We start from the raw sequence: 23275 nt of genomic DNA on the forward strand, positions 1-23275 counted from the left end.
ACCCCCCCAAACCCCCCTCCCCCCACTCCCAAACCCCTTCTTCTTCAGCATCAGCATCATAAAAATAAGACCTCAAGTCCTGGGCATTAAAAAAAGGCAACGGAAAGCCACGGGACCCATGCGGGAGCTGCACACCACAAAACCACAGCAGAGGTACAGAATGCAATATACAAGACACGATTTATAATAAAACATTATATACAATAAATAGGTTATTGTTCCTTTTTTTTCTCTTTTTTTTTGTCTTTCTCATTTTTTAGGTCGATTTGAGCTGTAAATAAATCTTTACTCAGTGCATACGGGTGGGTTTTTGCTCTTCTCTCCTGCATATTCACCTCTCGGCCGCTCCGTTGCTTCTCCCTCCGGTGCGTGGCTCTGTCTTTTAGTATTTCACGTGAATTTTCGGCTTTTTAGGACTTTTTTTTTCTCCTTAAACATTATTTTTTTGTGGGTTTTTTTTAAGCTTTTCTTCAAAAGTATTTACAATTGCTGGTTTTGTGCAGAAAATGAAAATTCCCTCCGATAAAAACCCCAAAAGGAAACGGTTAAAAGAGTCCCCTCCGAGAGAGAACGCGGCGCCGGCGCCACGGCCGAGGCTGGGGCCAAGTGGGGGGCGATGGGGCCGGGGTACCCCCCCCCCCCCCAGCAGTGCCCTCCTCTCCTCTCTGCTCCGGCAGCCAGGATGGGTGCTGTGGCTGGTGGGAAGAGGGGAGAGATGGGTCAGTGTCCCCCTGGGTGCCAGGGGGATGGCACAGTGATGGGGCACCAGCTTGGTGAGGATGGGGGACAATGGAGGTTAAGGGAGCCCATTCATGCACCCAGGGGTTTGGCACCCAGGTACCCATGGGGTTCTGCCCACCCTCCGTCCAGCACCCACATACCCAAAGGTTTGGTACCCACATACCCAAAGGTTTGGTACCCACATACCCAGGGGTTGGCACCCACATACCCAAGGGTCTGGCACCCACATACCCAAGGGTCTGGGGCTCTGCCCACGCTCCATCTGGTACCCAGGGATTTGGGGCCCTGCCCACCCCTCATCAGGCACCCACATATGCAGAGGTTTGGGGTCCTGCCCACCCCTGTCTGGCACCCACATATCCAGGGCTCTAGGGCACCCCACATCACTGCTCTAGCACCTGGCATCCCACAACCCATGACCCATCACCCCACATCCCAGCTCCATCCACCCACAGACACTGGGGTACTTGGGGTCCTCAGTTTGATGGGTGGCCATGGGGCAACACCCGGGTCAAGCGCTTACAGCCCAAAAGGGGTTGGGGGCACCCAATGGATGAACCTCACTGGAAACCCCATTGTAAAGCACAGAGCACCCAGCACCCATCCCCACCCCACCTTCCAGGGGCACTGAGCACCGGGTGGGCACAGGGATGCGTTGGCACTTACCGGCGATGGTGGCATCTCTGAGCCCCGCTGGCGACGCTGCCAGAGCCTGGTGGGGGTCAGTGCTCCCCAGCACCCATTGGCATCCATCCGGCACGGAAAGCACCCGGCGAGGGAGCGGACGGGGAGGGAAAACAAGAAACAAAAGATCCCCAAAGCAGCCCCCCCGGGGGCAGCCATGGGGCTGCCCTTGTCCCCTGGCCAGGCTGCGGGCAGGGGGCACCCACTGCTGACCCCCATGGCCACCTCCTGCCTGCGCCCTGCCTGCGCCCCTGGGCTCGGTGGGGCTGTGCCATCCGTCCATCCATCCATCCATCCATGCGTCCATCCGTCCATCCATGCGATTGTCCTGCTGCGGGGCGGGAGGAGGGCGGCATGGCCGGGAAGCAGAGCCAGGCAGTTGGCAGGCGGAGCGGGATTAAGTGCGGAGCAGGGAGAACACGGGGGGGGGGGGGGTCGCTCTTCGTCCGTTATTAATGTTTTTTTATCCTTTCATTTCACTTATTTTTGATCTTTTTAAATATTTTTTCCTTTTTTTTTCTTTTTCCTTTTTTTTTTCCTTTTTCTTTTTTTTAATTTTTTTGGGTGTTTTTGGGGGTGTTTTTTATAGAAAACAAACAAACGGTTCCAATCCCAGTTAAATACAGAACTTGAAAAGTGTTCCAGAAAAAAAGTGCTGGCTAAATTACCTCTGCAAAAGAAACACAACACAGAGAGAGAGGAGGGGGGGGACACACGATGAGGAGACCCCGTGTCCCCCAGCACCACCCCCCCACCATCACCTCCAGGCTCTCCCCCACCTACCCTGTAACAAAACCTCGTCGTCCGGTTGGCACGTCTGCAGACACTACAATGAGGTGACTGTAAAAGTGTCCTCGGGGTGCTGTTGCTCTACCATGGGTCCCAAAAACCCGCTCTTCTGGGTGGGGGCCATGACGGGGTGCCCTTGGGGTGCAAAACTGGGGTACCTGTAGTTGTCCTGCAGCTGCAGCATTGAGTCTCTCGGTACGGGGGAGATGTTCAAGTCATTGATCAAGGGACAAGCGTAGGGACCCCGGTGATGAGCCCGCGACATCTCCAAGGGCTCCTTCTCACCCTTGGAGGGGTGGGTGCTGCTGGGGCTGCTCAAGTGGGGGTTCAGGCACGGGGGGTCCGTCCTGCCCATGAAGTCCACCAGCATCCCGGCCCCCGCTTTGCCGTCGTACGAGGAGGGGCTGCGGGTGCTGGCGTTGGGCGAATACCAGTACGGGGGGTTTTTGCAACTGGGGGACTCGTAGTGCGCTTGGGGCACGGGGAGATCGCGGCAAGCCAAGTGCGGGGCCTGCGGCAGAGCCCCCCCCTGCATGCTGTGCTTGAGCGAGTCGCAGGCGGGCAGCTTGCGCAGGGCACCCGCCCGCAGGTCCTCCTTGAAGGCCAGTGTCGGCGAGCAGTTGGGCGAGAAGGCTTTCTGCAAGCCGGGCTCGAACACCGCCTGCTGGCCCGGGGCCGCCAGCTGCGGAGGCAGCGCAGGGAAGTGCTTGCTCTCCAAATCCGCCTGCCCCAGCCCGGGGGAGTCGCTCTGAAACCCCTGCACGAAGGTCCCGTCCGAGGGAGTGGAGGGGTTCATGGAATAGGGGCCGGCGTAGTCGCAGGGGTCCCGCTCGCCCACCCCGAAGCCCCGGGACTGGGAGGGCAGGGGGGACATGCTGCTGTCCCCGCTGTAGTAGTCCAAGCCCAGGTCCGTGCTCTCCTGGAACAGGGGGTTCACTGCTTGCGACTTGGTGTGGAACTTGGCTTTGCCCGTGCCCCTCTCCTTCTTGGAGGCACAAGCGCCCCGGGAGCCGCGGGGCTGCCGGGGTCCTGTGCTCCTCTTGGAGGGGTACACGGAGGAGGAGGAGGAAGAGGAGGAGAAGCTGAGGTGGGAAGTGTCGAACATGTCCACCTTCTTCCGCCGGCCTCGCCCGGGCTTGGAGTTGCTCTGGAAGAGGACGCTCTGGTTCCAGTTGTAGCCCGGGGCGGAGGATGCCTCGTTCCAGTCCATCATCAGCTTCTCCAGGCTGGAGAGGCTGGACTGGCCCTCGCTGGAGGATGCCTCGCTGTTGGCGCGCCGGTAGCTGGCCGGCTGGTTGAACTGGGTGCTGTCGGAGGACGACTCGGAGAAGGTCTCCGAGACCGTTTGCTGCTTGGCTTTCTGCGGGGTGTAGTTGGAGATGTCCAGGATGACGTTGGGCTCGTTGAGGTGACACTCAAAGCCCGGGTTGTAGAGCTGGCTGAAGGCCTCCGAGCTCCAATCCAACCCACCATAGCCCTGCCGGAAAGCCCACGGCGCGGCACTGGGGAACTGCCGGCAGTTCTCGGGGGAAGGCTGGAAGGAGGCAGAGCCCTTGGGCACCATGTAGCCGCCGGGGGACACGGTGCTGGCGCGGCTGTCGCAGCGCAGTGGGGTATGTGCCGCGCTCGAGAACTGCCCCCCTTGCTCGGCGCTGTTGAAGAAGGCGGCTTTGCCCAGCGGCAGGCTGGGCCCCGCTGTCTGCGGCGCGTATCCGGCGCTATGGGCGCTGCTGGGCGAGGACGGGAGGCTGCTGCCGCTGCCGTAGGCAAAGCTGCAGTCCTTGCTGTTGGGGCAATCCTGCGCCGATGGGTACTGCTTTCCCGGTGGGAACACGCTGGCCGGTGCCACGCTCTGCCCGGCGCCATAGCTGCTGTATGGGGAATAACCCGGAGCACCGCTGGCCGCTGGATGGGCAGTGGGTGACCGGGATACGGCCGATGGTGGCGCCAGCTTTGGGAATGCCTCTGCCCCCCGGCATTCTGACGACCCTTGGGCTACGCCATAGCCGGCGCTGGCAGCAGCGCGGCCGGGTGGGAACGCCGGCCGGCCCTGCATGGCGGCATGGAAGGCAGCCTCAGCACCGGAGGCGGCCGCGGCCACTTTGCCACCGCGTGCTGGGTACGTGGCCAGGCCCCGCTGCCCTGGCAGTGCCGCCGGTGGGGATGTGTAGGCAGCCGCCGACTTACGGGACTCAGACCGCGAAGCCGAGAGGGCAAAGTCCAGGAGGTCGGAGGAGTCATCCGAGTCCAGCAGGGAGCGGAAGTACCCGGTGAAGAGGCTGTGCCGCTCCGGACCAGCCTCCGCCTGTGAGGACACCGCGCTCCCACCATAGAAACCAGCGCGGCCGGAGGAGCCCGACTCCAGCCCGGCCCCGTGGAACGGCCTCGCCTCCGCACCGTGGTAGCCTCCATTGCGGCCGGGCTGGCTGCTGGGGTGCCCGTGGTGCGGTGCCCATGGGCTGCCCTTGTCCCCCCCGGCTCCCCACTCGGCGGGGCCGTCACCGAAGCTCTGCCCGGGGTTGGGCTCGGGGAACAAAGCCCCGTTCTTGCGAGCCCGTCGCTTCCGCTTGGGTTTGCCCACGGGGTCGGGCTCGGGGCGGCCCCGCTTGCGCTGGTGCATGGCATCGGCATGGAGGGCGCTGGGGGCTTTCTTCTTCTTCCCAATGCCCTCAAAGAAGTCACTGAAGGAGCAGCGGGCAGCGCGGGCAGCGTGGCCCCCCCCGCGCCCACCGAAGCCCCCGGCTTTGCCACCGCGCCGGCGGAAGCCCTGCACGCGGTGCAGGAAGTGGGAGATGCTCTGGGTGTCGGGGGCCTGGTGGATGGAGTCGGGCTCGCTCGGGGTCCAGCAGCGCGGTGGTGAGCAGCGCCCCGAGCACTGGCTCTGCCGGTTGAGGAACGCCAGCTTGGCCAGCACGTCCGAGTAGTCGGCTTTGCTGTCGTTGGTGTCGGCGATGTAGGAGGGCTGGGGGGAGGCGAGCTTCTGCTTCCTCCTCCTCCTCTTCTTCACCTCGGGGGTGGGCTCCTTAGGCTTGGCTTGGCCCAGCAGCAGGTTCTTGGGAGGCCGGCCCCGCTTGCGCTTCAAGATGATGGGCATCTCTCCCGGTGGGAACACCACCACCACGTTGCGCCCGTTGTTCTTCATCTTGAGCAGCGGCGTGGGCTCCATGGAGCTGCTGGCCGCCAGCTCCTTGCCCTCCAGGTTCAGGTTGCTGCTGAGCGATGACACCTTGTAGGTCGTCTTGTTCCTCCTCCCCAAGGACACGGGGATCTTGGCCATCTTCACCACCATCTTCCTCACCCCCCGGCATTTGCTTTTCTTCCCCATGCCGGGGGCTTTGGGCACCTCATCGGGGTCCAGAGCTGGGGGGGGCGGTGGCGGGGCCAGCAATGGGGCGCCGGGCTCCTCGGCACCGGGGGGCACCTCGGCGGGCAGGGTGAGGGGGGACAAGCCGCGGCTCTCGGGGGTGACGTCCATGCGGCGCCCTCGCCCTGCCCTCCTCCGGCGGCACAGCATCTTTGGCTTGTCTGTCCGGCGCAGGGCGTACTTGCGGTGGTCCTCACCGCAGCGCCCGGCCCCCCGGCCCCCGCAGGGCCCCCGCTTCACCACACTGCCCAGGGGGCACCCCCCGAGCCGGGGCTGCAGCCGCAGGGGGTCCCCGGCGCCTGCCTGTGCCTCCAGCAGCTCCATGGAGCCCAGTGGCTGTGTGTCCATGAGCGCAGGCTCCGTGGGCAGCAGTGGCGGCTCCAGCGCCCCGGGCAGCGGCTCCAGCGTCTGCAGCCCCAGCGGCTCCGCCAGCGGCTCCAGCGACTGCAGCTCCAGGGACTCGGATAAAGGCTCCAGCGACTGCAGCTCCAGGGACTCAGAGAGCGGCTCCAACGACTGCAACCCCAACGGCTCCAGGTTCTGCAGCTCCAGCGACTCCGGCAGCGGCTCCAGGCTCTGCGAATCCAGCAGCTGCGGCTGGGACTCCAGGGACTGGGAATCCAGCAGCCGGGATTGGGAATCCAGCTCTTGGGCTGGCAGCAACTGGGGCTGCGGCTCCATTGCTTGTGCCTCCAGCAGCTGCGTCCCCGGGCACGCCAGGGAAGCCAGTTCATTGAGGATGTCTGCCTCGGCCAGGTCCGAGTAATCCCCAGCATCAGGCTGGGAGCATCCGGCTTCCTCTGGGGATGCTTTGGCTGCTCCGCTGTGACCGGGGGGCTGCGAGCTGCTTCCCCCCCCACCATCAGTGTCTCCATCATGCACTGGGGGCCTGGGGTGCCGCGGCGGCTCCGTCTTGCAGAGCACCCCCCGCTCCTCAGGGCTGCGGATGCTGTTGGCTAGGGAGGGCGAGGAGAAGAAGCTGTACTGGAGGTCGCGGTCAGCCGGCAGCAAGCGGTTGTCCTCATGGCCACCACCAGCACCACCAGCACCGCGGATGCTGCCGCAGGCGAGGTGCACACCGCTGCTCTTGAGGTCCTCGGAGAGGCGGTTGAGGTCCTTCATGATGTCGATGAGCTGCACCACGGGGTGGAGGTTGATGTGCCCGTTGCCGCACTTGCTCCGCAGCAAGGCGAGGATGCTGTCGACGTTGCAGCGGCCCGAGGCCAGCGTCACGTTGGGGAAGGTTTTAGGCGCCTGGTCCTGGGCGGCTGCTTCCTCCGTGCTCCCTCCCAGGATCCGGGGCTCTCCGGCACAGCCTGGCACGTCCTGTGCCGCTTTGGTGCCTCCGCGCACGCCCTGGCAGCGGTCGGCAGGGTCTCCGTGCAGCAGTGAACCCGCCTGGTGCTCCCGGCACGATCCCTCCGGGAAGCTCAGCACGCTGCAGGATAAGGCCTTTTCCGCCGGGCAGGCCGGGGGCCGCTGCGCCGGGTGTCCGGGCGGGTAGAACTTGGGCTCTCGGACGTAGTCGGGGGAGCCACGGACAACGCTGGTCGTTACCACTGGGCCCGGGGGCTTCACACGCATCCTGACCTCCTCCTCCCCCGCGGGACGCTTGGCCGAGCAGTTGCTGACATGGGGGTCAGGGATGGTGGCACTGGGACCTGGTGTGGGGCAGAGAGAGGGGGGACAGTGAGGGTCCGGCCCCACCACCCTCGTTCACCCCTGGCTCATCATAGGGAGGAAAAGACCTTTACGATCACCCAGTCCAACCAGTCCCCACCACTACCCCGTGGCACTGAGGCCTCGTTTATGGGGTGTGTGAACACTTGCAGGGCCGGTGCCTGCAGCCCTGCCCTGGGCAGCCTGTTCCAATGCCTGAGCACCCTCTGGGGCAGGAATTGTTCCTGAGCTCCATCCAAACCTCCCTGGAGCAGCTTCAGGCTGTTTCCTATTGTCCCATTCCTTGTTCCTTGGGAGCAGAGCCTGACCCCACCTCACTGTAACCTCCTGTCAGGCTCCTTCCAGCACTGGGAAATGGGGTCTGGACCCTCCCCAGCAGCAGGATCACCCCTGCCAGCCCCAGCTCCAGCCACATCCAAGGTGGGGGAGTGCCTGTGGGGGTCTGGGCTGCCCCATTCTGCCCTATGGGGCAGGGCTGTGAAGTCTGAGGGCATCACTGTGGGTCCAAGGCTGGGACTTACCCTCGGCTTTGCTGCTGCTCCTCCTATTGCACTTGAGCTCTCTGCAAAGGAAGGGTACGAGGGTTAGCTCCAGCATTCAAGCTGGGGACACACACACAACACCTCTGGGTGCCCACGGCTTCTTCCCAGCACCCATCCCTACAGGGACATAGCAAGGGGCCGATCCTCCCGCATTCCCAGAGGGCAGTGCCCGCCCATCACCGTGGCGTCGGGGCGGGGCCGGGGGAAACGGGAGTTGAGGCGGAAGGGGGGGGAAAGAAACGCTGCCTCCGATGTGGGGCACAGAGGGGACGGGTTCACCCCGCCCCTTATCCCCTTTCCCACCCCCCCCCCCCCCCCAATCACAACGAACCCCTCCGGGGGCCCGGAGGGGGGGACAGGCGGGGGCCCTACGGCCGCGCAGCCGCTAGATGTCCCCGGTGAGCTGCGCTCCCACCCGGCCAAGGGACATGGGGAGATGGGGGGGGTCGGGTCTTTGCCTATGGAGGTGGCTCCACACGTTCCTGCCCCCCCGTTCCCTCCTTCCCTCCCACCCACGGACACCCCGAACCCCGAGGGGACCAGGGAACACCCTGCCTCAGTTTCCCCTTGCTGGCAAAGGGCGGCCAAGTGAGGCCCTATGGGTGGGTAGCAATGCCTGGCACCCAGTACAGGGCCCATCACACTGCAGGGGGCTGCCCCATCCTGCATTCGCATCCCCACCCCCCCCATCGCTAGAGATACACTGCAGCCCCCCACTGGCATCAAGGCAGGGATGGGCAGCAGGGTTTGGTGCCAATCCCCTCCATCCCCAGCACAGCTCCTGATGCCGGGGGCAGGATCCATCCCTGCGGGGTACCTGGTGCGCGGGTGCTTGCAGTGCAGGTTCACTCTGAAGCTCCTGCTGTCGCCGTCGCTGCCAGGCTGGCAGGGACCCGAGCCCTGGGTGCACGGGAACCACTCTGCTGCCGGGCTGGCACCGTTCTCCAGTGCGACCGAGCTCCCATCTGCTGAGCAAAGCACAGAGAGCCCCGGGGGTCAGCCCGGCACCCACTGCCCCGCGCTGCTATGGGTGCCCGCAAGGCTCTCCATGGGATCCACACAGAACCGGGCTTGGAAAGGACCTCAAGACCACATCGACCCCTCCACCCCATGGTTTGGGGACCATCATGAGCTGCCCAGTCACGGGGGGGTGTTTTGCGGCAGGACACCCCTTTCCTCCCTGCCCACCCAAGGCAGGGCTTCTCCCCATGCATGCATGTGCATGCACCTCTGCCTGCTCTGGGCACCCAGGCACACACATCCAAAACGGGGGCGCACAGCGGAGCCCCCCCAACCCATCGCGGCTCCCCCCATGCCAGCACAGCCGCCTGTTCCCCCCTCCCAGAGCCATGTGAATGCCTGCCTGTTGGCTCCCTCCCCCAGCACACACCCGCAGACACACACACGCAGCCGCTCGGCGTGATCCAGGCTCTTCCCGGTGTCTGGATTAGCGTGACAACTTATCAACAAGGCAGGGAAAGAGAATTCAAACCTGTCAGTCCATCCGCATCCCCCCCCTTCCTGCCTCCCCGCCAGCCCTTGGGTGCAGCGCTGGCACCGAGGAGATGCGGGCACCTCTCCGCAGGGTAGAGTTACACCGAGGGCAATGTGGAGCAGGAAAATATGTGCTCGAAAGACCGGTCTGGTCTGTGATGGAGCTGCTCAGTGTGCCCGGGGAGCTGCTGGAGGGGAGGCAAGGCAGGAAGGAAGCAAACGGGAGCTTTTCCAGCACAGCCGTTGGGAGCTGGGAGCCGGTCCCTGCCGCACACGCTGCGCACAGCTCCGTGGGGAAGAGTGGGGCGTTGTGGGGCGCATCCCTGTGCTGGTATCCTCCCATGTGCCCATATGGCAAACCCCATGGGATGCCCATGGCGTTTCCAGTGGGCACTCATCAGCATGCACCCATGGGTGCTGGAGGCGGTGGGCAAGTCCCCCCTGCCCTCTCCCATCCAGCCACCTCTTACCCCACAATAGCTCCTGCCTCCATCTCTGCTGCCATCCCCACCACATGTGCGGTGCCAAGGGGGGGGACACTCCTCCCTCCCCATAAACCACCACCACTGGGGACCACCTGCACCCCACCATGGGGATGGGCAGCACCCACCATCCCCATGCTCCCCAGCACCCAGCCCCAAGCCATGGGGTGCAGGACAGGGGCTGCAGGGGGGGGGGGGGGGGCAGGATGCTGGCCATGCCACGGCGCTCACTTTCACCTCCCTGCTCAGCCCCAGGCAGGCGCCACATGTTTCGCATTAGGCTCTCCGGCCCTCGCCATTCCTGGCTTGTTCACCAGGGGAAGGGCCTTTTCCCTTCTCATTTTTTCCATTTTCTTTTTTTTTCCCTTTTTTCCCTTTTTTTTCCCCTCCCTCTCCTCCGTGGTTACAAAACACCAGCCGAGACCACACAAGCGAGGAGGGATGGAGGAGAGAGATAGATGGGCGCTGCAACGGGGCTTTGGGGGGGTGGATAAGGAGGGGGGAAGCTGGTGAGATTGCAGTCACCTCCACTTCCCAGCTCCTGACCCCGCAGCCCTGCAAAGATAACAGCCCCCAAAGAGTGCTGACTCGCCTCGCAGAAATCCAATATCCTCGCCTGGTGAACTAATCGACTACCTGGGCTCACCCCCTCCCCTGCCCGGGCTTAATCCTGCTGCTGCAAAGCTTTAATTAGTTGAACGGTTTCAGGCTTGATGGCGGTGAGCAGCGTGGCCAAACCCCCCCCATCCTCCTTCCATCCGCCACAGGGCTCCTGCTTGGGTGGCATCGGGACGGTTCGGGGCACCCAACCCTGCCCTGCATCCCCCGGGGCTGCCCGCACCCACCCGCACCCCTCAGCGCTGCCCACAGAGGAGGGGGGACACGGACGGGCTCGCCTGGCACCGGCGCAGGGACAGCCTTGCAAGATACGGACGTGGTTTGGTGCCCGGCTCCAAGGCCACCCAGACGTGGGGTGGAGCCGGAGATGCCATCGGGAGCCAGGCCGGCGGCGGGGACACGGCGCACAGATGGGGACACGCTGGCCTGCTGCCTCCCGGCCCGCCCGCAGCACCGGGGATGGGGACCCCCATCACCCAGCGCACACCAGGAGGGGTTCGGGTGGCCCTCAACACCCCCATGTAGGTGTTTGGGGGGGGGGGGCTCTGGACACCCCCATCACCCCCGTTCTGGTCGCTTGTGTGTGTGCACAGCACATCTGGGGTGGTGCGGGGGTACCCCCCCCGCACACACACACATCAGGGGGTGCCCCTGCCTTGTGTGTGCCCTTGCTGCTGGGCAGTGCCTCTCATTGCACACAGCGGGGGCACGGTGGAGGCCCCCCCCTTGCACACGCACACCAAGGGGTGCACCGGGGGGCAGGTTCCTTGTCCCCACCGCCCTCCACTGTCCCCGCGGTGCCCTCGCCCGCTCACCCGCACCCCCACGAGTCCTCCCGGCCCCGTCCTGCTGACACCAATGGAAAATCCCCTCCAGTGACAGCTTCCTGGCAGGCGCTTCCCAAGGTTTCCAAGGGTTTCCGTGTTCCCCAGCCAGCCCCCCCTCCCTCCGAGCCAATGCGGGGGGTCGGGCAGCAGGAGGACCCCTCCCGCCTTCATCCCCTCAGCATCAGTGCGTGTCCTGCTCCCTCCTCTTCCTCCCCACGCACTGGGCATCCCCTGCCCTCCTCTGGCTCCCATCAGCAACAGGGTGATTTGGGATCCCACCCAGGACACCCACCTGCCTTGGGGACCCACTGCCTTGCACAGAGGAGTGGGCACAGACTCCTCCTTTGGTTGTCACCCCAAGTGTCACCATGTCCCCCCACTGCCTCCTGTGCTGTGCTTGTCATTAGGAGACAGAGCAGATGGTGCCTGGGTTTCATCTTAAGTCCAGCCTTGCTGCTTGGCCACCAGCTCCCTTCATGGGGCCACCAGTCACCGGGGCAGAGGCTTTTTGGGGTTCCTCATCCCCAGCAAGGAGCTGATGTGGGAACACATCCCCCCCTCAGCGTGGGGCCGGGATGCGGCACTGCTGTGGGAGGAGATGGAGATGCTGGGAAGGGCTTGGCTGGTGTGAAGGGGAACACATCTGGAAACACGGCCCCAGGGGAGAGCTGGGGCTGGGATCCACCCTCCCACAGCACCCCTGGGTGCCATGTCCCAGGCTCAGGCTCAGGCACCGCCCTGGCACTGAGGAGGGGGCCCTGGGACTGCTGGGCTATAAAGCCGGGGGTACCTGTGGGTTTTGGCATCCCACAAGGGGGGATGTCACCTCAGTGCCAAACCAGCTCTGGAATCCCTGGGAATGCTGATGTCCCCATGCTGCTGGGGACGATGCTGCTGCCACCAGGATGCTGGTGACATCCTCCAGACCTGGTGGTCCTGGAGCTGGTGGGACCCTGGATGGGTCCAACCCTCAGCCCTCTAACGTGTGACGGTGCCCTGGAGGTGGGCAGGGATGCAGTGGAACCATCTCCCCTGCACAAATCATCCCTGGGGCAAGGACCATCTCCCCTGTGAGAAGCCATCTGCCCTGCAGTGCCCATGTCCCCTGCCACAAGCCTCTCTCTCCCCTGCAAGATCCACGTCCCCTGCCACAAGCATCTCCCCTGCAGTGATAATTCTCCTCTGCAATCACCTCCCTCTGCAAGAAGCCATCTCCCTGTGCCAGGACCCTCTCCTCCTCCTCCTCACACACCCGCCTGGCTGCAGCTACCGGGGTAAATGGGGACCGCGCTCCCCTCCGTGCCCCCCAGCATCACCACCCTGTGCGCACAGCCCCTCTGCACCCCACTGCCCTTCACCCCACAGGGGTGTGACCCTGCTCCGTGGCTGGGGGTGGCTGTGGGGCCCGGGGGGTGCCTGTGGGAGGGGAATGGATGACAGATGGACTGCAGAGATGGTGGCACCTCGTCCGGCTGGAGCCCGGAGCCGCGGTTCACGGCTAAATTTAGCTGCTTCCCTCGGTGCCAGCTTTGTTCCCCCGCCCCGGCGAGCAGCCGGCCTGGCCCCCTCCCCTGCCCTGTGCGTGCCAGGGGTGGGGGGGACACCCAGCACCCCCCTTTTGGGGTACCCGTTGCTCTTCGGGGTACCGGCTCCTGCTGCACCCACACCTCCCTCTGTTGCCACAGGGTGGCTTGGGCCCAGCACGCCCCAGGCCCCCCCCTCAATGCGCCGCAGGCCTGAGGCTGCGCAGATGGCCGCGGCCCCCCTCTCTGCGCTCCCTGTTATAGCCACAGCATGAGTCACAGCCCCGGTGTGTCCCTGCCCATGCCGGGTCATGGAACACCGCGGACGGGCTCCGTCCGCTGCCAACGCCACCTCCGATGCGCCCTATGGCACCCGGAGCGGCTCCGCACCCCCCCCCCGGTGCCCTGCGGGGACCCCCGGGAGGCGGTGCTGGGGTCCCGGTGCCTGCGGGCGCCGCAGGGCCGCGGTGCTGTGCGGGTTAACGCCGAGCGGGGCCGGGATCCTGCGAGGCCAGTAACATTTGGAAGGAGCCAGATGGATCCGTGCCCATGCCGAAGGCACAGCCACGCTCCCCCGGCGCTGGGGCTGGGGGGCTGCCCGGGCCGGCAAAGGGGCTCCCGGCGGGATGCGGGAATGCCGACCATGGGGCCAGCGGGGGTCCCGGACCACCCTGCACCCATCAGCACCCCTCTGCTTGCAGCCCCACCGCAGCGGGGCCGGCAGCCCCACTGCACCCCCTTGGTGGCGAGGTGGGACCGGGGGGTCTGGGCGGGGGGAGAGCAGCCGGTTGCCTCCCTTGGCCAATTTTAGTAACTGGCTAGACAAGAAGAGCAGAAGGGGCCGGGCAGGATTCACTGGTGTCAGGGGGGGTTGGGTTGATGGGTTTTTTCTATTCCCTTTTCTTTTTTCCTCTCTTTTTTCCCTGTTTTTTTCGGTTTGTGGGAGGCACACACGAGTTGAGCGGAAACTCCTGGCTGCAGATCCTGTTTCCTGGGAGATGCAGCGTGGTGCAGGGCCGGCTGGGGCCGAGCTGGGGTGTGGGAGCCACTGGGGATGGTGCCAGCGCTGGTGCGCCAGGGTAGGGGTGTGGGGAAGAAAGGGGGGGGCAGCCCTTTGGCATCCTGCATACAGGGGTGGGCAGGGAGGGGATGCACCCACTGGTGTGGGCTGTGTGCACAGGTACACACATGGAGGGAGGATGCAGACAAGCACAGGTACATGTGCATGTGTGCACATACCCGGGTGCAGGGGCACCTGTGGGCACAGGAGCATGCACAGAGGGTGCACACAGGTACATGCGCATCTACCTGGGTGCAGGGGCACCCATGGGTATAGGATCATGCAGCATGCACACAGATGGGTGCATACATGTGTGTGCACAGGTACACGCACACCTGTGTGGTTGCAGAGGTACCCACTGGAGCATGCAGCATGCACACAGAGGGGTGCATACATGTGTGCACACAGGTACAGGTACACACATACCCACATGGGTGTCCCCACAGGGACATGCACAGGCACTGGTGTGCACACAGATGGGTGCACACGGGTGTGCACAGGTACACACACAAGTGTGCAACATGCACACGGAAGATCACACCAACACAAGGTACAATGCACCACCATGCTCCTGCACCCTCCCTGGCATGTACCCAGGGACCCACAGGCCCCCAGAACAGCCAGGGGACCCCCATCCTAGGGGTACATGCAGGATGCCATTGGCAACTCATTGGATTCTGCCCCGTTCAGAAGAGATGGCCCCAAACCACCCTTTTCCCTGTTCTGGGGCTGTGGTGGCCCCCAAGGAGCTGAAAGGATGGAGCACAGGGGATGTGGGGATGAGTGGGGAAACTGAGGCAGGGAGCAGGGTGGGCAGTGCCTGTGGTGTGGGTGGAAATGGAGCTGCAGCCAGCGCTCCCCATGGATGCAGGCATCCAGCCCCCCACTCTGCTCCCACCCAGCTGCCCTCCAGGCTCTGGTTACATCCATGTGACACAGAGCATCCTGGGAGGCCAGGCTCCAGGAATGGGGGGATGAGGGCACGCAGCTCTCCCAGCATCCCTGATCCACGTTAGGAACCTCAGAGCACACACACCTATAGACACACCTATTCCCCCCCATCCATCCTCACCGGGGAGCTTCCCATGAAGACTGGAAGAACACAAGTTGGCAGCAGAGCCCCGGCGCGGCTCATACACAGCCTGTCACTCACACATCACTTTGGAGATGCCCATAAATTGCTTCATTACCTCTTCTAATTGAGGAGAACGCAGCTGCTGTGGGGCGGTGACAGAGAGCCTTCCCTTTGAAGGATGCCTCGCTCTCCAAAGACGGGTCCGGCAGAGCCGCAGAGCCCCCCCCAGCATCCCAATGATAAGAGTAATAATAGTAATAATAGGGATAATAACAGGATCCGAGCGGGATCCCTCAGTGAAGGGCAGCAGGGCTCACGTGTCCTGGAGTTGCCTTGCAGGGGCAGGGAGGAGGCATCGGTGGGACTGGTACCAGTGGGGAAACTGAGGCACGAGGGAGGCTGCACCATGAGGAGGGAGAGGAGGGGATGCAAACCCCTGCACCAGGACCTTGGTGGGGACCATGGTCGTGGCAGCGCTTAAGGCCAGCCCCAGTGGGACACAGGATGGAGCATCCCCTTGCCTCATGGTGGGGGTTTGAGGGTGAGGGGGATCCATAGGGCACCAGAACTCCCTGGGGAACTTCCCACCTTGCTCCAGAGCTCCATGCACAGAGCCCGTGTCCCTGCTGCCCTCCCGTGCCCCCAACCCCTGCGCCCCATCCCCATTGCAGCCCCCCAGCTTTGTGTGGCAGGCGGCGAGCGGCTGCGGCTGGGCTCGGTCCCCTTGCAGGATACTGCAGAAGGATTTACTGTATTGCAGCTTGTGCTGGCTGCAGCCCAGCGCACAATAGATTAGCTGTAGCCCAGGGCAGCACGTTGTGGGGGAAGGAAGGAAGGTGGGATTCATTCGGATGCTGATTGCAGGGCATTTGCTGCAGTATACTGCAGGATCCAGACCCCCCACCATCCCGTTCCAGCCCTGGCACACAGGGACTTCCAGGGGCTCCTATGTCCCCTCCCTATCCCCACTCATCAGACTGCCTGGCACGGCTGCTCACCATGGGCACGGGTGCCCACGTGGGCTGGGGGGGCACCCGGCTTGTCCCCAGTCCCCATCCTGGGGGGCTGTGTGGATCCGGAGGGATGCTGCTGGGGACCCCAGGCCCCCCTCGCCGGCTGTGATGGCACAAAGCTGGTGCAGGGAGGAAGATGAGGATTGCAGCAGCATTAATTGATCGCGATTAATTCAGCTCCTACCTCCCCGGGTGGCAGGGAGAGGAGATGCCGAGACACAGATCCAGCCCACAGAGCTCCCCAAACCGGCTCCGCGCTCCCCCGCACCCACCCAGGCCTGGGGACCCACGCTGTGTATCCCTAGGGATGTCGGGGGTGCTGGGGGGGGTGCCCATGGATGTGGTTGGGAACGGGTCCTTCGGATGGACCCACCTCCCTGGGGTGCTGGCTGGTGAGGGGGGGTGCTGGTGGTACCCAAGCCCTTCAGGATGCAGGGATGCAGACACAGCGGGACGCGATGCTCAGGGGAGCAGACGTGCCAGGCGGCACCGGTGGCCTCATGGTAACACCAGGACACTTATGGCAGTGCCACCAGGCGGTGGGTGCAAACCAGGGGGTCCAATGGTGCTGCTGCCACCCCCGAGCTCCCAGCAGGGGCAGACACCCCATGGCCAGCACCACCATGAGACCCCAGGAACCGCCTGGATTTGCGAGGGGAGTTTGGAGCCTGCGGCTTCCAGCTCCATAATCCTACGTGTGGGATGCAGTTTCCACAGCAACAGCAGGTCAGAGGGCAGGAGGGGAGCCGGCTGCTCCGCTCGGGATTGCGATTGTGCCAAAGCTGCCGGGGCGAGGTGCCGGGGCCGCAGCGGCGCGGGGGCCGTGTGGGGCTGGGGGAGGCCAGGCTGGTGCTGCCGGGGAGGGGAGAGCAGCTCAGTGTGGCGTTGTCAGCAGAGATGTCACTGATGTCTGCAGGAGCAGCAAACTCTCCTTAACCCTTGGGCAGCTGGCGGCGGGCGAGGGAATGAGGATGCTGGGGATACAGGGACTGTCTCTGCCACCTCCATCCCTGGCCAATTCCATCCCAGTCACCTCCATCCCAGTCACCTGCATCCCAGTCACCTGCAGACCTGGCCACCTCCATCCCTGGCCAATTCCATCTCTGGCCGTCTCCATCCCTGGCCACCTTCATCCCATTCACCTCCATCCCTGGCCACCTTCATCCCAGTCACCACCATCCCTGGCCAATTCCATCCCTGACCACCTCCATCCCAGTCACCTCCATCCCAGTCACCTCCATCCCTGGCCACCTCCATCACTGGCCAATTCCATCCCAGTCACCTCCATCCCAGTCAAGTGCATCTGTGGCCATCTCTATCCCTGGCCACCTCCATCACTGGACACTTCCATCCCTGTCACCTCCATCCTTGCACCTCCATCCTTGCACCTCCGTCCCTGGTCACCTCCATCCCAGTCACCTCCATCCCTGACCACCTCCATCCCTGATCACCTCCATCCTGGCCACCTCCATCCCCAGCCACTGTCCCCACCAGCAGGCAGAGGGTGATGCAGCACCCACCCCATGGCCACCACCCAACCCATGCCATGCTCTGCACCTCCCCATGCTCCATCCCCACGGGACAAGAGCGTGTGGCCCCACACTGGATGCTGGGGCAAGACATAAGCACCCACCCTGCCCCGGGAGGCTTTGCCATGGCTGCTGGAGCCTTTCCCACCTCCCATCCGGCTCCGGTACCTGGGATTGCTGCCGGGAAGCGCTGACACTGCAGGAGCTGCAGGCCGGGGCTGGGGCAGCCGGAGCGGGGTCAGCACAAAGCCTCCGGCTCCACTCGCCCCTGCCAGCCCCCCACAGACCTTTTGTTCCCATTCAGCTCCCACAGCCCCCAGGGGCTCCTCTATGGGGCGCTGGGGGAGTCCCCCCAGGTAGAGTGGGATGAGGCAGGAGGCACCCAGTGTAGCTCAGGGCAGAGATGGGGATGTGGGTGCATCCTTCCCCAGTGTGGTTGCTGCTCTCTATGGGGGATCTGAACTGCAACCTGAACCCCCCCGACAGCACTGGGGTGCTGTGGAGGGAGAGGGGAGAAGGGCAGCACCCCCATGTCCCTGAGCATCACTGGGTCCCCAGCTCCAGCACACAGCCCAGGGGAGGGGATGGATGCTGCATGGCACTGGGGAATGGGAACAGAATCAGTGCTCCCAGTGCTGACAGCCACAGGGACTGGGGAGATACAGGGCACAACCCTCTGCTCCATTCCAGCATCCAGCACCGTGATGGGGACACAGAACTGCACCCACAGGGTGACAGCACCAGGGACCCCAGCAGGTCCCATGGAGGAGCTGGGGCTGGGCAGGTCTGTACAAGGCCAGGGACTCTCCCAGCCTCCAAGGGCTCCCAGCTGGGATTTCCAGAGCGGGATGTGGGTTGGATGTTGCAAGGCTCCATCACTGCTCTCCAGCAGCTCCTCAGCCCCACGCACGCAGCGGCCTTGAGGGTGCCCATCCAGCAGCAGCCTCCTCCCTCTGCTGAGCGCTCAGTGAGCACCAGCACCAAGCTGGGGCCTGGAAGAGCCTCCAGGGTATGGGGAGATGCTGCCTGTCCCCCAGCATCCAACCATGACCCTCCAGGGATGCAAAAACCCATCCCCAGGTGCAAACCCATCCCTGAATCCAGACCATCATGCTACAAACCCACCCCTGGATGCAAACCCACCCGATACAAACCCACCCCTGCTACAAACCCATCCCTGGTACAAACCCATCTCTGATGCAAACTCATCCCTGAATCCAAACCCATCCCTGATTCCAAACCATTGTGCTACAAACCCATCCCTGAATTCAAACCCTTCCCTGATACAAACCCATCCCTGATGCAAACTCATCCCTGATGCAAACCCATCCCTGGTACAACCCATCCCTGGGTGCAAACCCACCCCTGAATCCAAACCCATCCCTGACACAAATCCATCCCTGAATCCAAACACATCCCTGCTAGCAAAGCCATCCCCTGATGCAAACCCATCCCTGGTACAGACTCATCCCTGTGTGCAAACCCATCCGTGGTACAACCCCCTCCCTGGCTGCAATCCCAGCCGCAGGGCGCTGCACCCCATTACCTCACCTCTCATCCCCAGCACCCATCTCCTTCCCCAGCCACCCCAGTGCAGCCCAGACCCCCCCGGCTGCCAGGCTCGCCCCCCGGAGCCAGGAGCCAGCTCTGCCCCCCCTCTCCCTGCCTGAGCTCAGCGTATTTAGTGCTTTTAATTGCTGTTAATAAATCAATCCCTCCAGCCCCTTAAATCATGTTTGTGGCTTCCCTCGCAGCGTCCCCATGGCCGCCCTGCTCTGGAGCCTGCTGTCTGCAGCACTGCCCGGGGGGGGCTCATCCTGCCCACACCAGCACCCGCCAGGCTGCTCCTCAGCCCTGTGCCCAGCAACAGAGGTGATGGATGCTCTGTCTGCCTCAGTTTCCCTCCCTGCATGGGCTGCTCACTGCCCCCCCCCAGTATCACTGTGCTTTAAGGGAGCACAGGTCCCTTCTCTTGCTATGCCCATGGCTCCACGCTCCTTCAAAGGCACAAGCTCTGCCTGACCCCAGGCAGGATCAACACAGCCCCATCCACTTTGAGATGCCTTCCTAGTGCTGCAGAGGGGTGATGGTGACACCCATCCAGATGACAGCATCTCTATCACCTACCCAGCCATTACCGACGCCTCGCAGCATCCCATGGTGCACCCATCGCCGCATTCTGCATCCCACCACCCTGCTCTGAGGACTGTCACTGTGCTTTAAGGGACACCAAGGGAGCACAAGTCTCTCCTCTTGCTGTGCCCATGGCTCCACACTCCCTCAAGGGCACAAGCTTTGTCTGGCCCTGTTTGTGACACCCCAGTGCTGCAGAGGGGTGACGATGCCACCCGTCCCTATGACAGCATCCTTATCACGTACCCAACCATTACCAACACCCCACAGCATCCCATGGTGCACCCAGCCCCGTGTTCTCCTGCATCCCATCCATCCATCACCCAACCCCGCATCCCACCCATCACCTCACCAACCACCAGCATGTTCTATGGAAGGGATGCACACCCAACACCCAATACTGGTTGAAATGGGGGGGGGAAGATGTCACCGAGCAGCTTGTGCATGGCTTTGGGCGCAAACCCAAACCCGGCAGGGCTCGGAGGGAAGAGCTCTAACCTTGACACAGTTGCAGCAGTCACTAATAGCAGGCAATATGCCTGTTCTTGGGGGACTGTTGCAGTTGCTAAGATACTGGCAGCCGTGTGAATGGAAATGGGTCAGTAAACCTGTGGAGAGATAGTGTGACACTGGAACCGGCACAGCTGTTGCAGCCTACATCGAAATCCCACCCTTTCAATATTTATCACTCTCCGCCTTCGGTTCCTTCCTCCCAGCGATTTTCCACGTCGGGGTTTTTGTCCTGGCCTTGGGAGAAACCACCCTGAAGGTGCTTCCCATCCATGGGAGCCGGGATGGGCTGGGAGAGGTGGTGCTGGAGAGGAGAACTCGGCTTTGGGGGGTGTCCCCCTCCCTGCTCGGGGAGCAGGATGGAGCCAGTTTCTTGGAGAGGTTTAACAGGAAACAGGCTCTAATCCCCCTGGTAGGAAAACGGGTGAAAAGGTCAATTTACTCCTGTCCCTCCTTTAGGCACTGTGGTGAAATTACACACTGGCTGGGAGAGGAGGGAGAGGATGCGGTGCGGGTCCTGGGCTGGCTGTGCACCCATCCCATCCATCCCTGTGTCCGTCCAGCCCCGAGGTGTTCCCACCATGGCACAAGCAGCGCATGCTTGGAGCAGCATCCCCAGACATGCCCCATCCCGACCCCACGGCACTGCTGGAGATGGGATTTGGCTGCAGGTGTCAAACGGGGAGGAGCAGCGGGCATTGCCCAAACGGTCCAGAATGCCCCTCAATGCCCCAGCACCACCACCCTGAATGCTCCAGCATCTTCCTTAATGCTCCAGCATCTTCCTTAATGCTCCTGCGTATCCCCAAGTCCTCGAGTACCCCCCAAATGCTACAGCACCGCAAATACTCCAACATCTCCCCAATGCTCCAGCATCCCCCCAAATACTTCATCATTCCCTGAAATACTCCAGCATCCCCTCAATGCTCCAGCATCTCCTCAATGCTCCATCATCTCCCTCAATGCTCCAGTATCTCCCCAGTGTTCCAGCACCCCCCCATGCTCCAGCACCCCCCCCCAGACACACAGCCCTGTTGCTGCAATCCCCCCCAACGCGCTGCCCCACACCCCCTGCTGAGCCCAGCTCCCCACTGCATCCATGGGATGCACGGAGGGTGAGAACATCTGGTCGCAGGGAAGCAGGACAGCGCCGGGAATGCTGGAGCTGCTGGAAGAGGCCCCGGGTCCCTCCTGCACCGCAGCTGCGCCTGGGCTCAGAGCCTGCGGGAGGGGAAACTGAGGCACGGCGGGGCGGGTGCTGCAGTGTGGGCTCATTCCCATCTCCCCCCTGTATCCCGGCTGAATGGAGGAGCACCGGGAGGGATGCGGGAGGCAAAGAGAGCAGCGAGAGCAGCGCATTGAGTTCTCATCCTTCCCAAAGGCGTCCCTGCCTCCCCCCGCAGGTGGCTGGAGCAGAACGGTTGATATGGAGACAGGGAAGCACAGACTGTCTGGGTAAGGTGACATTCGACAGATGCCAGGTTCAGACTTGCTCCAGCCAGTATCGCCCCCCCCGCACACACACAACCCCCCCCGGCCTCCCTGATGGCCCGGAGCAGAGGCATGTGCAGGCAGAGAAGGGGGTACCAGGGTGGGAAGGGAAGATGGGGAGCACAGGGCACCCTGGGAGGTGCTGGGGGGTATCTGTAGGGTGAAATGCCCCCCCCCCCCCCACGCTCCAGGGGGAGAATGGACAAGCCTGTGGGCCCCAGCGCAAGCAAAGGTGCCACCGCATCCCTTATGAGTAGCCCCATGGGGCACCTACACCAGGCATCCCTAATACTCCAGCATCCCCCCCAAATACTTCATCACCCCCCTCAATGCTCCAGCATCCCCCCAAATGGTGGGGGACCCTGCCCACATGCCAGGCAGGCACAAATGGGGTGTACAGATGTGGGGCACACAGAGGTGAAAGGACAGCCCCCCCATTTTCAGAGGTGGTAATTAGTTGATGAGAAGCACCCCAACCCAGGCAGGGTCATGCTGTGCATGGCAGCCCCTTGGCCCCAGGTCCATGACCCCCCCGCCCCAGGCTCCAGCCCTGTCTCTCTGCAACCTCTGGGCCCCTCTTCCCATTCCGTGCCGGAGATCAAAGGGATTCCTGGCACGCAATGGCCCGAGAGATCCAGCCTGGGGAGGGACAGGGCATCCCCTGCACCTACAGCAGGGAAGGGAACCAGGGATGCAGCACTGGAAGCCCCTCCGGTGCCTGCCGGATCCCTGTGCAGTGATGCTGCATCCCCAGATGTGGGATTGAAGGGCTCGGGGGGGGGGGCACCAGCCCAACAAAGCCCCTCCAGCCGCTCCCCACACCTCGGGCTGCTGCTCCCTGACCCCCTGTGCTGGGAGGCTGGAGCCTGTTAATGAACTCCGCATCCCGGTCCAGGTGAGGGTCACTGCTCGAGTGGGATGGCAGGGACGCCGCGGCCTGGAATCACTGGAAAACGGGAGGCACCCGATGAGGGGGCTGCAAAGCCTTCGGCACTGCACTTGCTGCCTCATCTTCACCCCTCTCTGGTCCCCCACTGCCTCCCTGTGATGCTCAGCGGTTGGACACAGCATCCTCGAGGGGTCACCCAGCACCCCCAGATGTGTGGGGCGCAGTCCCCTCCCCGCTGCTCCCTCCACTGTATCTTCCTCCCTCCTTCTCCTCCTCCAAGCCGGATTTCAGCAGCTCTGTTGAGCTCCAAACTCCATTTCCAGCTTTTCAGTGCGACCTTCTGGCTACCTGGATCCCGGCACTGCAAGATGCCCCCTCTGATCTCCCCTCCCCTCCGGCCCCCCAGCATCCCCGGGGGAGCCAGGGCTGGATGCAGCCAGGAGCTGGATGCAGGGGGGTGGCCGAGGAGGAGGAGAAGGAGGAGGGAGAGGTCGGGCTGCACCTGGATGCAAGTGGCCTCGGGGATTTTGGGCTGTTGTGTTTAACCCAGCCTGGCCCAGGGAGAAGCAGGAGCGTGGCCAAAAGGCGCCTGGCAAACTCGTTCCATGTGTGGGATGCGCTGCCGTGGTTCCTTGGGCATCAGCTGCCTGCACGGTGGGACCCCCCCAATGGGCCCCCGCTCTCCTACAACACCATCCCGCAGGGATGTGCCTGTTTTCCAGGCTCCCTCAGCCCCATGGGAGAGGCAGGAGGCTGCGGGACACAGCCCCATCCATCCCCATGCCCCACATCCCCACGCAGGGGAAGAAAGGGAGGAAAGAGCAGGCAGGG

At 63.3% G+C, this 23275-nt stretch overlaps 1 protein-coding gene across 6 annotated transcripts in view; it reads right to left on the bottom strand.

Annotated features, from left to right (window-relative positions):
- Positions 1-1979: 1979 nt before the first annotated feature.
- AHDC1 (AT-hook DNA binding motif containing 1) overlaps positions 1980-23275 on the bottom strand; it is a 43755-nt gene continuing 22459 nt past the window's right edge. For 3 of the 6 annotated variants that reach the window (XM_034069255.1, XM_034069256.1, XM_034069253.1), the window contains 4 exons: positions 8618-8768; positions 7780-7820; positions 2209-7239; positions 1980-2095 (listed from right to left, as the gene is read on the bottom strand). In XM_034069255.1, coding sequence (XP_033925146.1) covers positions 2252-7162 — 4911 coding nt within the window. In that variant the 5' untranslated portion in view covers positions 7163-7239; positions 7780-7820; positions 8618-8768 and the 3' untranslated portion in view covers positions 1980-2095; positions 2209-2251. The remainder of the gene's footprint in view (positions 2096-2208; positions 7240-7779; positions 7821-8617; positions 8769-23275) is intronic. The other 3 variants (XM_034069254.1, XM_034069257.1, XM_034069258.1) reach the window with 1 other exon arrangement.

This window comes from Melopsittacus undulatus, chromosome 14 (genome assembly GCF_012275295.1).
Source record: "Melopsittacus undulatus isolate bMelUnd1 chromosome 14, bMelUnd1.mat.Z, whole genome shotgun sequence".
Taxonomy (NCBI): Eukaryota; Metazoa; Chordata; class Aves; order Psittaciformes; family Psittaculidae; genus Melopsittacus; species Melopsittacus undulatus.